The following is a 16375-nucleotide window of genomic DNA, read 5'->3' as shown; positions in this document are numbered from 1 at the left end:
GGTGCAATTCCAGTCCCAATTGCCATCATTAACTGAGGACTATCTGTATAAAGATAGGTAAAAAAGTGTAACTAAGAGAGTAAAGGAACACTAAGATTAAAAATATAGCACAATTCAGATGGAAATTAAAACCTTGTTTGAAATGGCTGAAACGAGCTAAATAAAGAGCTTCAAGGAGAGTGAATGGAATTAAAATTGTGATGTCATGAATTGGTATGGAACTGAATGGAGGGAATGCCAAGAGTAATAGAGATTTATATGGGAATTCCTGTATATCAAAGGGTGAAATTTAAATGGATGTGAAAATTATTAGCATGTAGGAAAAGGGACAAAAAGTTAAATTAAATGTTGTGAGAACATTGAATAATAAGGCTTGAAAGTGTATTAATATAATTGGCGAAATATTAAAATATGCATGTGATCTTTTTAGTAGGAGTGTGTAATTTTGGCAGCATATTTGGGAAGACTGCATTTGTGCCTGTTGGTTGGAAGAATGTGATTGCTTTCCTGTTCAGAACTAGCAAAGAATGCAAAACACACAGCAGGATTATCTGTTGAGTGTTGTTAGGAAGGTGGAGTGGCAGCAGTCTGACTGAAGAGCAGCAGAAGGTGACAGTGAGGAAAAATTAGGGAGCCCCATGTGGCTATAGGTTGGGCAGTGGTGAATATGCAGATCACATTTTTATGGAGTCCTTAGTGCTCTCTGAGTTTGATTCAAGGTCTTCAGCATTTCACGGAGAAATATGTAACAGCAATATGTGAAGATGTAATGCTAGCTAGTGTTTCATCATGAGCAGGGAGTATTACCAGTATTACAAGGTGTTATCACGTTGGTTGTTTAGAATATTTATAAGGGATGTTTGAAGTGATGGAAGGTGTGTGTTGATTTGAGACCTAAACATACATCCAATTTCATATTCAGTTACTGTCACATTATTGGGTGAAAAACTTTATGATGATGCAACAAGAAGCATGAAGCTAAACACTAATCTGACAACAAAGTACAGGGAAAATGAAGTTAATAATTGCAAGTTTTGTATAAATGGTGAAAAATCTGCATTGAGTAAATGAGTTTGTTTACCTTGGTAGAAAGTTTTCTACAGAGAGGGAAATGGATGGGAAAATGTTAGGAAGTGCAAATGTTGGTAGTAAAAAAGATGGTGGGTGATTTTGTAAAGAATGAAAGAAAGAAAAATAGCTATGATTTTTTTTCCCTCTGGGAATTGGAGAGGTCAAGAGAAAAAGTAAGTTGAATGCAAGGGGAAGCTTTACAGTACCAATGCAGATAGGGTCAAGAATGAATGTTAATCAAATATAAAATGAATGTAAGATTGAATGACCAGTATGAAACATGTTTTGAGGCTTTGTCATGTACAGAATATGAATGAAGATCAAATTGCAAAACAAGTATGTGAAGGATAAATGACTCAAGGAAAGGGAAAGATCAAAAATGTTGTAGTTGGATCAAGCTGATGAGCTTAAAAAGAGAGAAGTTAAGTTTAAAGTTCATTGGGTTCTTTGGTTCCATTTCATTGATGGGCTACGTAACTTCTTCAGAGATGACAAGCTCAGGGAAACCCTGGTACCCACTTCAACCCTGAGCTACATATATATTTTTCACTGTTGGGAACAAAAGCTTTGACAACAAAAGTCAATGTGTAAAGTAAGGCACATGAGTAGGGGGGAAGCAGGAATGGTTTCTGAAGATAGAAGGATACTGTGGGATATAGTGGTGGTAGGGAATCTATTTTTATCTAGTTCTTTTTCTTATTCCATACATTTTACTTATTTGTCTATTTCTGACTTGTTTTGTGTTTGGCATAAGGTTGCTCACTCTGGGATAGAAGAATTTGGTATGTATGTATGTATGTATGTATGTATGTATGTATGTATGTATGTATACAAATATTTATTAACAATAAGCTTTAAAAGTATCCAGACCCTGAATGAATATTCAGAAAACCAAAACCCATTCTCTAGGTTTTCTGGTGAAAAATAAGCAATACACATAAGAGTTAAGTGGGTAAGTATATGCACATATTCACACTTTGTATTTATCTGTAGAATTAGCTAGATTTTTTATATTGTTATGCTTGTGCTGACCATTTTTTCTAAACAAAGACAAGAATGATTAACAATTGTTGTATAAAATAGTCTTTTATCCCTATGATTTAACCTATTCATTGAATCTTTATTAAAAGATTTATTTTTTAAAAAAACTATCATTATAAAAATAAAACATTCAATTCACTTTCACTATCTAAACTTTGTATATAGAATTTTAGATCTAACACAGATTAGAACAATAATCACCTCATCAATTCCAGTATTTCAAGAATTACTTTACCTCTTGATTTGGTAGGGCTTTGAATAATGAATGCAGCTGGGTTCTGAATACTAAATACTGTACTACAGAATTATAAGCTTCCAGTCCTATGTGGGGAGTATAAAATAGGATCCATCACAGCTTACAAAGCCTTTTTAGCTTCTGGTTGCTAGGATAGGAGGAATGTTTGATACCAGACTCTCTTTCTCAATTTATTCTCTCCTTCCCAATTCCAATTAGTATGAGAGAAAAGTTAGATACATAAGCCCCAGTCCACTTTAGAGGATTAATCCATTTCTGGAACTTATTTAATGGATGAAAGATCTTGGGACCATGTGATCCGAGGCAGCCTTTGTTCTGTTCCCTGCACCTCCCAACATTTTCACACCTCCCTACTGCTGGCATTAGATTTCTGCCCACATGATTATCCATGTGTTGGGGGTCTCCCAAATATGCTGAAACTAACTCAGGGAATTTTTATCCAGTCTCTGGACAAGCTCGCTAGGAACTGCAGTTACAATACATCTAGAAAGCTGAAGCAGATTTATAACTGTTTGCCATAATAAACATATATAACTTTACTTCTGACTGATGAGAGGATTTTGAGTTGGTTCAAATCACCCCTCCTGACAAATTTTCATAGTATCACACAGGTGGCTTAAAAAAAACGCCTTCCATTATTTCAATGATTTTTGCTAGCATAGCAATCTTCTGTACCTGTCCATCACCCTTTCTTTTAAGAAACTGGTTATTCATTTCCTGGTATAAAACATATGGTGCTAAAATTGTAGGGATATAGATTGCATAGAAAATAGAACTGCTTCTTAAAAGAACCCAAAAGGGATCAAAGAGGTATAACACCCTCTTCTTTAACACATATCCCCTCTGTTAATTATTCCTGACGGCAGCACATTTTATGTTCTTTCTTTCCCCATTTGATTTCTATAGGCCTGTGCTACTTCATCATAATGCAAACTGTTTCCAAAAATGTATTTTGAACTACCACATTCCCCCCAATTATTGTTTTAATGAATTGTAATAGAAGAGGAAAAACGAAGCACAGCATACATCAACGGTGTCAAACTCACATTGTCACAGTGGCGTCCCGTGATATATCTGAACTTTTTCCCCCTTTGCTAAACTGGGCATGGTCGTGGCCAGCGCGTGACACATCCGGCCCATGGGCAATAGTTTGACAGCCCTGGAATACATGAAAAGCCTATTTTGCCATTATATATCATCAGGTACAGACTTGGAAATTCAGATTTTTTAAAAAAATCCCTCTGCCTCTCATTATTTTTTCTGTTGCAATTCCACCAACCTGGTCCTAAATTATATGCCCCATTATTCCTGTGAACATTGGGATTTTGTTTTTAAAATTATATAAAGTATAACAAAAAATGACCATGAGGGCTTTTTTTAATTTGGGACATGGTAAGGGAACATTGGAAAGTACTAGAATCAGGTTGTTATTGTTGGATATAATGTAATGTAGTACAATAAAAGTGTTACAGGGCAGCAAGTGATATTGGAGATCATCTATACTGTAGGTTCAGGATTCAAAGCATTTCTTTAGATAAAGTTTCAAACCAGTTTCCTATTCCCACAGATCACTCCAGACTACGATGCTATGTTAAAGTCATAAATAAATGACCAAGACACCAAATCATTGCACTCATTGCTATATATATTATCAGACCAGCTGATAAGCTGCACACGTGTCTTTTAGAAAAACATACAATTGTACTGTTATTTCTTCTAAAAACAGCAATTCCTGGGTAGAGTATCTGTAGCAAGTTCAACACATACAGATTCTTTTGATTGTCTTTTTAAACATTTTGGTTCAGAATGCTTTTTTCCTATCCAGCTCAGAAGTCTACATTAGCAAAAGAAAAAAAACCCTTGAAGTAAATGAACACAGGCAACTTTTATGGGGGAGGGAGGTGGTTCTAAAAATGCAGACTTTGCATACGGAGATGTTGTTCAGTGGAGCGAATATTACAGCTCATTTCAAATGGTGGAGTTCGAGCATCGTAAATAGAAAAGACTGGCCACGTGTCCTTCAGTATAGTTCACATGCAAATGACATCAAAGAGACACAATGATTACATCAAAACACTTAATACCATCAGATTTTTCAGGAGTTGGAAAAGGAAATTATTATTTTCAAATCCATTATTCATCATTTATCTCCATACTCTCAGTCTGAATTTACAGATGTGGGCTGAAATTCCTCCTCCTGTCATAAAAGCATAAAGCATAAATGACAGAGCTTTACTGCAGGCAACAGTACCATTTGTGACTGAAAGTGTGTCTCAAAACTATCAATGAGTATCCTGTTTAAAAGGATATTTAACCTTTACTCTTCAAATCCAGTTTGTAGTGGAACCTATCCACCTGCTAAGGAGTCCTTGATGCTCTCTGAGCTTGGTTGTTTGCAGACATTTCATTACCTGACTAGGTAACATCCTCTGATTATGACACCCAGGATTCCACTGTTCAGCCCTGAGCTACATATATTCTTTTCTATCAGGATGCACATCGCCCCCAGCTTCTGGTTGGGAGTGAGGAAGATCTATTTACAGGCTGTTCAATTCTTAGTTTTCCATTTAGTAGAGATATTCACTAAATTTCATGAAGGTGTGAAGGATAAAGTTGGAAAACTCTTGATGAATATTAAAAATTAATATTAAAAACTCCAGAAATTCTCATGACAAATGAGTTGTTGTTCATAGCTTATGATTAAAAATGAAACCAATAATGTCAGTGGGAATTCATATGGTGAATATGAAGGAAACCTTGTCCATCATCTGATAATTTCAAGACATAAAATACTAATTAGCATTTAACCTTAGAAACGGGGAACATTCTAACATTTCTGCTTCAGAATATGGTTCACAAAATCAAAACCAGCAAGAATTCAGGCAATGCAGCAGACAATGGACCAATAATCAACACAGAAAAACTTGGTAGACCCTTCCTAACTCTTGTATATATTACTTTTTATAAATACAATAATTCTACACCAAGAATTGTAGAAAGACGTTGCTTGAGGAACCTTTGTCCTGAGTATAGCCTCATTTCCTTTTAGAGTCCTCCAGCAGCTCTATAGAATTTCCTTTAGTACAAGCCAATCAGCAAAAACCAGGGCTCCTTTCAATAATTTGTTTTAAAGTATACTACTACCCTTGATTCAGTCACGCACCCTGCAAAAATGAGACAAGCCCCTGCTTAGTTCAAGTAAGTCATATGAAACTATTTTGCCAAGCAAGATAGCGTATCAGTATCTCTGTAGAAGTTCTAGAAGTCCCACTGACGTTTCCAGTAACTTGTAGCTGATCCTGTTAACAATCATAGCTCATCTCTGGTGGATGACGCATCAAGGGAAGGTCCAGGTGGCAAGGCATTCTTGTTCTGGGCATCTTTATGGATCTGGCCCTGTTGCCGTGATTTCCGGGAGAGTGTCCTGTCCCAATCAGTGGCCAGAGTCTCATTGTCCCAGATTGTGGATGTCTCTGTGTCACTGAGGTAACCTGGTTGTCCAGTGTAGTGTGTTGGATAGATCAGCAAAGGCTCTGCAGAGAAAGCTTTCAGATCTCTAGGTTCATAATGTTCCATGTATTTGGCACTTAAAAAAGAAAAGGAAAGAAGTCACTCAGAAGAAAGGGGTTACCTCATTTCCAATTTAAGTCTTTTTGATATATTTTATATCTCACAGCAGGACAAACTTATAATGATTATAAACTGAGTAGCCCATTAAAGATTCTCCTATCAATGTTGTAAATCTATGTTCACACCCCTCAGCTTAAACATCTAGGGATACTATATTGACGTACTTTATTTAAGTGTTGGGAGGACTGGTATATTTTCTACAATTATAAGCCATCTCTCAACATAAAGGCCTTACAGATCAGCACTGTAAAAATAAACATGCCATACATGGTCAATAATTTTAAAAAACTGGGGAACAAGAAGAAAGTTCAACAATAACTGTAAGAATGTATTGACAGAATTCACAACTAATTATTAAGCAAAGGTGTAACATAAATTAGTGTACAACTAGCAAGGAAACCTCTTCCAAATACGTTTTCCCTTATTTCAAATTTTGATTGAAAGAAATGTAATCAAGCTTTAATGTGAAATACATTCACCAACTAAAGATATCAAAAGATATCTGAAGTTATCATTAGTCTCCTCATAAGATTACTTGGCCTTATTAAAGCTCTTCAATATCCCTTGAAATGTATATGGAGATGCAATGATTTGAGCTTCCAGCTGGAATATGGCAGCAAGACCATTTTGGTCATCTTAGTAGATGACGTATATGGGAAACCCAAAGGGACAAATGCAGCTCTTGATTCTCTTGGAGGCTTTCCGTATTATCAACTAAGGTTCTCTTTAAGACTCGCTGGGGGACTAGACCTTGTGAAGGACTGTTCTGCAGCAACTGCAATTTTCCATACCAAGTCCAGAAGGAGATGTTGGAGAACAACAGCTCATGATTTAGTTATTAACTATGGTATCTCAGATAATTAAATCTTGACCAGAATTTAGTACTCTTGCATGTACCCTTCATTCAATAATGGGATGGATGATTAAGAATAAACTGAAATTAAACCCAGAAAAGACAATGTGCTGTTGCTCTACAGGAATCTGGACTTTGAAAGGGATTATACAACTGAAAAAAAATAGTTCTGAGATCTGGGACTGATCACTGATCCTCAACTGGCACTGGCTAAGCAGATGTAAGGGAGCGTTTTTATGTAATTTTACTTAATGTACCAACTGCAAACTTCCCCAAGCCGGTTATGTTTAGCAATAGTTAGCCATGCCTTGGCTTTTCCTAATCTTTACAAACATTCAACATAATCTTTACAAAACATTCCATGTTTTGCCCATGAAAAGTGCCTGGAAGTGACAACTGGTGCAAAGAAAAGCAGGATCCCTATTCCTGCTAACTTAACTGCCAGGGATCAAAGATCCACAATGTTTGGTGTTTGCTTAACAGGAACAGCTAATCTGTAAAGCTATAAACAGCCCTCTATCTTTAAGGTTGGTGGGAAAAGCCTTCAGAAAATATTCTATGTCTAAATATTCAGAAAATATGTCAGAAGCCCAGTCACCTGCCATTCTCCCAGGTTGTGGAACACTTTTCTTAGCCTTTCAAAAATCGTGCCAAATGCCATCACTTTTGTCATACTTTAAGTTACTAGACTAGAATTAATATGATCTTTAATTACATTCCAATTTTATGTTAAAAGTGTTAATTTTGTCAAACTGCCATGAGGGTCTGCATGAAAGAAAATAGATATACAATTATTAAATTAAATATAAAATGTGACTTTGGTTTCATATTCCCAGAAGCAATGTGCCTGATACAGATGGGCTCTGCCCACAAAGCATTTATATCAGGGCCTATCATTTCCAATACACATAAAACAGCAGTTTGTAGAAGGACTGTTGATAATAGAATCAACACCAGCTGTAGGAGGAGTGATGTTCAATCCCCACTGAAAAGTATTCCATAAACCTGAAGCTCCAAAACCACTACAGGAAGCATTTAGTGATAAGAAGATAAATATTGCTGCTGAATGCATCATAGTATAAAGCTAGCCTATACCTAATGCAAGCTATACCATACAGTAATTACAGCCAATAACCTACACTGGGTGCTTGTTGTACATGACCGGCAAAAATTCATCTACAGGGAGCATCTTGCTGAAAGGTTGAGCTCCAATTAGCTTCTGAGCTCCTTGCAAGGAGATCGCATAGCCTAGTGTCCAGTAAGAGTAATCAGCTTCCACAAGATTCATCACATTGGGTACAGCCTTTTCTGGGCGCTCCACCTGCATCCGTTTCCGACCTATATATCTACATAGAGAGAGAAAGTTGAGTCATTGAACCCATATGCTATTTGCCGATATGATGTGGCATAGAAACATTTTAAGCTTAGCACCTTGGCGCCAGCTTCTCTGGCCAGACGATCACCAGGATCTTCATGTAAACTGTCTTTTGAACTAGTAAGAATTAACAACATTAAAAAAAACCAGACAGATGTGGAGTTAACATAAAAGCTTCCCAATTCCTGCGCTGAATCAAAGGTCACTTGGCCCAATATTCACTCCCTACAATGGGATCCTGCATGTAGACAAGTGATGGCGAACCTTTTTGGCACCGAGTGCTGAAAAGGGAGTGAATGCATGAGTGTCTGGGCAGCAACCTGGAAGAGGAGCTGCCCAGGGCACATGCGCATGTCCAAAAATGAACTTCCGGTTTCAGCTACTGAATTTCTGGTTTCAGCCAGCTACTGTTCTAGGTTTCTGGCATGCATACGCATGCGGCAATCAGCTGGCTGGCGCGCATGCTCATGCAGGAAAAGGGAAGACCAACTAGAAGAACTTCTAGTTTCCGGCACTGCCACATGCAGAAAGGCCAGATGACTGTCGCGTACGCATATGCACCAGAAACCTGGAAGAGGAACGGGTGACACTGACAACAGGCGACATGGCTCTGCATGCCACTTCAGGCATGTGTGCCATTGGTTCGTATTCACGGATGTAGACAATGGATGAAAAGCACTGTCCTACTTGTATAGCCTAACTGGGACTGAAAAGATGATTAGGTATAATATACAGATGTTGTGACTAGCAGCCATTGGTAAAAAGTGAGTTTTGCCCCATTTTACGACTTTTTTTGCCACAGTTGTTAAGTGAATCACTGTGGTTGTTAAGTTAGTAACCCGGTTGTTAAGTGAATCTAGCTTTCCCATTGACTCTTGCTTTTGTCAGGAGGTCGGAAAGATGATCACACAACCGTATGATCCTGCAGCTGTCATAAACATGAGCCAAGTACCTGAATTTTGATCATGTGACTGTGGGGATGTTGCCATGGCTGTAAGAGTGAAAAAATGGTCATTAGTCACTTTTTTTCAGTGCCATTTTAACTTCAAATGTTCACTAAACAAACTGTTGTACATTGAGGACTACCTTCATTATGAGACAAAAACTTCTCCCTATCTAATTTTTTTCACTCTGAGACTTTTAGAACCCGTATTTCATATTTCTCCTTATCTTCTCTTTTATTTCGAGGTTTAAATGCCCCCAAATGTGTGGCCTTTCCTTAATAGGGAGCATTCAATTCCACGGAAGGGAAGACACTCAGAAGCAAGATTAGTGGATTATTACTTACATAAGATCCCAGTCAAGCTGTCCTCTCTCAATGTCATCCATTAACTTTGTGAGCTTCTTTTTGAACTGATGCTCAAAGCGTACATCATCTTCGATGACTAGGCACTTCTCCATCTCCCTGCTTACTATCTTAAAATAACAATTTGAAATAATTCAAATTAAATTCAGACAATCTCTCGTGCTCTAATCCAGGGGTCTCCAACCTTGGCAACTTTAAGCCTGGCAGACTTCAGTCAACTTCAGGCTTAAAGTTGCCAAGGTTGGAGATCCCTGCTCTAATCCCCTCATGGCTTGGCTGCTGGAATATGCTACAAGTGGGGCTGCCCTTGAAGTGCACTCAGAAGCTTCAGTTGGTCCAGAATACAGTGGCACATGCATTCACGGTCATAGTCCCAAGTGACATCTTTGCTTTGTGAGCTGCATTGGTTGCCAGTATTTTTCCAAGATCATTTCAAGGTGCTGATTATGTCCTATTAGTTCCCTATATTGCATAGGGCCTGGTAACTTGAGGGATTTCTTATTATGTCCTGTAGCAGCCTTAACAGTTTGATCTGACGTGAGTTGGCATGCTCAGGGTCCCTTCAGTTAATTAATCTCATCTGTCAAGATCCAGGAAGCATGCCTTCTGGAATAAGGTTCCTCTCTCTAAAATCCATGTGACTCAGAAAGAGTTAAAGACCTATCTGTTCTGCTGGGCCTTGGATTAGGGTGCTTGGGGTTCCTGTTGGATTCGGCTAACCGAACCCTTCTTCAGTTCTTGTTTTTTTTCTACCCGTTTAATTTATTTCATAATTATTGCACTATATTTTCATTCAGTTTGGTTTTGTTGTATACTTTCTAGAGTTGGGCTGGGGTTGGGTAGTGTCTAAACTGAATACGTTCATTAACCATCATATTAGAAAAAGCTATAATAAAATTATCCCATGAGTTGTTTATCTGTGGTAGCCTTCTCTGGAAGAATGCAAGTGGACCAGTGGAAATGCCTGTCTTCCAAGAGCTCCATCATCATGAGTCTATCTTCAAGATTTGCAAAAAGGAGGGAACAGGAGGGGAGAAGAGACGGGAGGGGAGAAGAAGTGTTTCTGCCAATTACAATGAAGATAAGCACATTTTCGTTACCTCCTTCCATATATAATAGTGGCTAAGGAAACAGCCAATCTCTCCTCTGGTCAGCACTCTGGAAGAGTATGGATCCTGGTAACCAGGAAGCATATCTATTTTTAGAGCTTTCAGCTGGCTTGTATTCAGCATCCTGAAAGAGACAGTGATTAAATTCCTTAGCCGCACATTTTCAAGATAGAAAGGAAAGCTACAACTTATTAAGAAAAACCCAGAAGGCGGTGTATCTGTACAATGTGTAGCAAGGAAAAAAAAAAAAAACCAACTCCCTACAGATAGAAATCAATGCAGTTTGGCAAAATAGGAATTATTACTCTTTTTTCTAACATAGCTTTCAGCTTTCAAAGTATTGTTTTTGTAAACCAATATTTTAAAATAATTATTTTTACTTGCAGTCAAAAGTGGCACCTCACAACACATTTTACAAGATCTCATTTGTGAACGCTTTGGGCACTCCATAAGAATGTGGATTCTGCCTTGCAGAGTAATACGAAATGTACATGATTTGACCACCGAAGGAGAATTTAGCTGGGTTTGTAGAATTCTTATAGGGAATTCAGCAGACAAATTTGTTTCTTAGGTGAACAACAGTGTAATGAACAAGAAAACATGGTTAAATTTGATTCTAGGATACTAAAATTCCCCAGTTTTACAAATGAGGAGGAAAGTGTTGATTATTTAAAGACAATATGAAAATCTTTTGTGTACAAAATACTATTTTAAATAGCTAGTGGTGGGGGACAAATATTTTTGCTCTTTAAAGAATTTAAAGAAGATGCTCAATTGAGAATTATCTATTATCTGACAAATATAAATCACCATATATCTGCACACACACAAAAAAAACTTATTAAGGAGAAAGTAAGCTTCTGATCAGTGTCTCAGGGAGAAAGGTAGCAGGCAATTATTTTGCAGAGCAAGAATGTTGTTGAATCGAGCTTGATTTAATGCTCTAGTCTTCCCAAGCGTAGAGATACACAGCATGGCTCAAATTTGGCAAAGCAAGTCACTGGTAGCATCAAGGCTGGAGTAGAAACAATGCGGTAGAGATAACTAGAAGGAGTTGCCTTTATCAATGGGTGCATCTCACACCTACCGATGTTCCCAGGGAAATAATTGAGAAATAGTTGATAAATATATCCCTAAAGTACAAACAGTACTTTATTCCTTGCAGTCCTTCAACTAGGTGGCCCCAACACCCCTTCCCCTCCCCCCCCCAATTTTACAACTCCATGCCAGGCAACTCAACTCACTTTCCATCCACAGCTTCCACTAGCTTGACTTCAATTTCCTGTTCGTATAAAGTCCACAACATTCGATCCCGTCTGTCTTTCCGACGCTTCAGATTGATCATAAAAATCTACAAAAAAAGAGACTAGAAGCATGGAGGAATACCATAAGAATAACATGTTCTGTTTTCCCCCACCCCCCTTTTAAGTTTTATTGACAGCCAATGCTAAAATATAACTTGCCATCTTGGAGGGGGAGAGAATTGCTAATTCAATTTCAAGGAAAATGACATCCCCCTATATGGGGATGGGGGTCTGAAGCCAGATTTGGTGACTTTGGTAACTAAATCTGAGATTGTCTATATGAGGGTTGCATTCTTTGCCTTGAGTTCTTGTTTGTGTATGAAAAAAGGAAAGTGTGTGGCTTTTTAATTATTCTGCCAGACTTACTAACAATTATCCTGTCTTAACTCTGAGTTCATTCTATGATGAAAAGAAAAAGAGATGAGCAGAAGGTAATAAGGTCTGAGCTGCTCCCTCACACATGTAGTCTTCTGAGGCAAGAGTATTATTTGTGCATGTGCAGGCAGTCAAGCAAAAAAGAGCAGCCTTGACATAGAGGGAGTGAAAGTGAGTGAATATCAGCCTCTGCTCCCTTCTAATTGAATGAACTGTGATTGTGTGGGAAATAAAATAAATGCAAGGCTATCTCAGCAAAGATATTACTGGTGGATCAGGGTGGACTGAAGAATACCACACCACAATGCGGCTAGTTCAGAGTAGATTGACTAGCTTGTAATAAATGCATTCTCAGTAGAATTGTACCTGGAATTTGGAGTTGAACAGCAGACCCTTATTGCTAAATGTGGGGGCTTTAAGAACTAAGAGTCAGGGCTGACTGACAAACCCACATAAATGATGGATATCAGAGAAGGGATTCCAGGAGGATTAAATCAACCAGCAGAATTATGTTGTGAGTGTGCAGAAGAAAGTAAGTTTGAAGATGCAACATGAGTTCAGTTAGGCAGAACATAACTTCCTTCAAATAAGGCTGGAAAATAAAGTGTGAACACAAATAAGATGAAATAAAAAAATAAGATTAAAATAAAAAAGTAAGACAGACAGACTAGGTTCCACATATGGTACAGCTAACACACAACCAAACAGCATCCCTACATTTTAACCAGGCAAATCAGATCAATGGCGACCTCTTAGAAATCCAGATGCTTCAGGTTAAAGGCAAGTTGCCATGATATTTGGGTTTTATCATGCTCATCCTCTATTATCTTCCCCAACTGAAATGCTTTGGATCAGGGGTCTCCAACTGAATTCTGGGAGTTGAAGTCCTCCAAGGCTTAAAGTTGCCAAGGTTGGAGATCCCTGCTTTGGATGACATAGGTTATATTTGGCAAATAAAGAGTCATGCAGAGTACAGGTAATCCTTGATTTACAACCATTTGTTCAGTGACTGTTCAAAGTTACAACAGCACTGGGAAAAAAATGACTTATGGCCACTTTTCACACTTACAATCATTGCAGCATCCCCATGGTCATGTAATCAAAATTCAAGCATTTGTTAACCAACTCAAATTTTTGATGGTTGCAGTGTCCAGGATCATGTGATCACCTTTTGCAACCTTTTGACAAACAAAGTCAATGAAGAGGCTAGATTCATTTAATTACTGTGTAACTAATTTAACCAATACAGTCATGTGGCAACTGTGGCAAGAAATGCCAAAAAATGGGGGGAAATGGAAATTTTGGGCTCAATTATGATTGTAAATCTATAGGACTACCTGTACTTCTTCATCTAATTATGTGGCGAATCCCTATATCAACAGTTTTCAGATGAGTGGTAATCCTCAGACTGGAATACTCATGGGTTCCAGGAAATGTAATTCAAAACCAATGATGCAATATTTGCAATGAGGAATTGCCAGAAAGGCATAGATTAAGTATCATCATACAATCAATTTTCTCCTAAGATCTTTTTCCATAGCACATTTAAGAGTAAAACAAATTTAGAAAATTGATTTTTATAATGCTGATCTACAGCAGATACTAAATCCCTGCTTGCTCTAGAAAAAGAAATCAGCCTTTTGTATAGCAATAGCAATAGTACTTAGACTTATAATACTGTTTCATAGGGCTTTACAACAGTAAGTGGTTTACAGATTCATTCTATTGCCCCCAACAATCTGGGTCCTCATTTTACCGACCTGGGAAGGATGAAAGGCTGAGTCATATTATATTCACTGTATTCTCTGGACCACCACTGAGCTCTCTATACTGTATGGGATGCGTTGGTTTTTACTTCCCATCATCCCCAACTAACATATTTAGACACATTTTCTAGGAATGATGGTAGCTGAAGCTCAACCATCTGGAGATCCCTAGTTTAGGGATCTGAAGTGAGTCATTCAATATTGGAAGTTATTGAGGTCTGTGTTAAATTTCTACTGGATTTCGCCTCAGCCTTTTCCACTCTAGTAAAAACTGACATGCCTTCTTTCTTGCATTACCTCATCAAATCCCATCTTCTCAGGGTGTTTTGGAGGAACTGTGACAAACTTGGAGGGTTCAATTGGAGGATGGTCAACTGGAAAAGATTATGAACATTCATCCTATTACATTACAGTAATGCTGACAGTTTTTAAATGTATTCATGCTTTGAATAAAACAAACTTGAGTTCTGTATATTGCTGAGCAACGTAGCTGTCAGGCACTAATAAGTAGCATATAGCAAGAAGAATTCTTCCTTAGTTTTAAACATACTCCTTTGTAAGTATAGTTAGGCTATTGCTACAGCAAAGAAATAAAAGCTTATGAATAAAGCAGACCATGCAACTCTTTTTCAAACAATGGGCTGATAACTGGGTAAGCATTTTGGGCCAAGCCATGATTGTTTTGACCATGGCATGCAAAACATTGACTCAGCATGCTAAGTCAATATCAAACTATAGTGTGGTTTAACATGGGTGTATGTAGCCTCTGATTTGCCACCATTGCAAAACTGCTTCAAAGCAAGGGTAGAAATTAAGCCAGACAAGGGGATCCTGCGAGCCAATGGCTGTAGACTCATTATAACATGCTTTGTATGTTTCTGACCCAATAATAGATGATGCAATATTGAAATATTTATGTTGTCATGATCAAAATCAATGTGGCACATAAATAATAGGGCTACTATATCTAGGTGGCAAAACTCCAGAGCATAGACTTATAGTTTGCTGCCATCTAATGGCTGGCCACTTTTAATAGCTATTTTTAAAATCTATCTAAAAATGAATTAGCAGTTTATACAGAAATATTTTTTTAAAAGTTCTTCAGATAATCAATGTGGATTATTTTCCATCCTGATATCATAATGGGACAGAGGGGTGGGAATGTTTGTTTCCAAAATTTATTCACTGCCCAATAGTTACCATAATTAGAATACAATAAAATCGCAAAATCCATATCATTGGAAACCAAAAATAGTAGGGCTGTGAGTGGGATTCAAACAATTTAACAACCGGTTCTCTGCCCTAATGATTTCTTCCAACAACCAGTTCACCAAATTGCTCAGAAAGGTAACAACCGGTTCTCCCGAAGTGGTGCGAACTGGCTGAATCCCACCACTGGCTGTGAGGCCAAACATGGAACTTACTCATCGCTTCACTCAGCACATGAACAATATTGTCCGCTTCATCTTCTAGCATCTGGTGTGGCTTCAGCGGCACAGGAAGGTAACCATAATGTTCTCTGTTGCAAATGTACATCTGAATGTCTGGAAAGAGAAGGGACACTGGAGATGTAGGAGAAAAACTGTGCTCATTAAGAAAGGATGTTCCCATGGGGCTCTCGTCTGTCTTTTTGGGCGAGTCCTAAACTCCACCTTTCTCAAGATCCTTCTAAAGGATCAATGGCTGCACAGTCTCTATAACATGGCCGAGCTGTCCCCTCTGCTATTCATACACATTAAACATGACACTGAACACAATTAACAGATCTCTGCTCTCTGCCTCATTGATGCAGACGAAAGAAAAAGGCAGCAGGAGGAAAGGAGTTACAGTACAGTAAGCCTATGAGCAATTACTCTATTGTTAGATGTGTTGTGGTTTTTACTTTATATTTCAACTTCTGTAAGCAGCTCAGTGTCAATCAGACTCAAGCAGCGCAAAATTAATTAAAAGAAGAGCCTCCCCAACAGAGCAGTGCAAGAAAGTGGAGGGGATAAAAATAAAGATGGTTGAGTTTTTGATAATCTCTTGGAAAGAGGGCAAGGAAGCCACAATGGCTTTAACTCTGAAAGAACATAAATTAAGAAGAAAACAAGCAACAGAGCTGCCAAAAGAACATGCCTGAAAATGGTCCTTTTTATTTTAGGAAGCTTGCTCAAAAAAAAAAAAATCTACCCAAGAATTTTGAAACACTGGAGGTTTTTAAGGAGAGACTGGAGAATTTGTCTGAAATGATATAGGATTTCAGCTTGAGCAGAGGGTTGGACTAGAAGACCTCCATAGTCCCTTCCT

The 16375-nt window shown here is 38.0% G+C and overlaps 1 protein-coding gene across 1 annotated transcript in view; it reads right to left on the bottom strand.

Moving 5' to 3' along the window:
- Positions 1-3995: 3995 nt before the first annotated feature.
- The window catches only part of COLGALT2 (collagen beta(1-O)galactosyltransferase 2), a 48462-nt gene continuing 36082 nt past the window's right edge, over positions 3996-16375 (bottom strand). The window contains exons 6-12 of the mRNA XM_034409629.2: positions 15511-15630; positions 14384-14460; positions 11886-11992; positions 10633-10765; positions 9515-9642; positions 7991-8197; positions 3996-5954 (exon numbers count right to left, since the gene is read on the bottom strand). Coding sequence (XP_034265520.2) covers positions 5678-5954; positions 7991-8197; positions 9515-9642; positions 10633-10765; positions 11886-11992; positions 14384-14460; positions 15511-15630 — 1049 coding nt within the window. The 3' untranslated portion in view covers positions 3996-5677. The remainder of the gene's footprint in view (positions 5955-7990; positions 8198-9514; positions 9643-10632; positions 10766-11885; positions 11993-14383; positions 14461-15510; positions 15631-16375) is intronic.

Source organism: Pantherophis guttatus, chromosome 3, assembly GCF_059756535.1.
Source record: "Pantherophis guttatus breed Tessera chromosome 3, ASM5975653v1, whole genome shotgun sequence".
Taxonomy (NCBI): Eukaryota; Metazoa; Chordata; class Lepidosauria; order Squamata; family Colubridae; genus Pantherophis; species Pantherophis guttatus.
The sequence above is the reverse complement of the archived record's forward strand: the minus strand, read 5'-3'. Positions and strand labels throughout refer to the sequence as shown.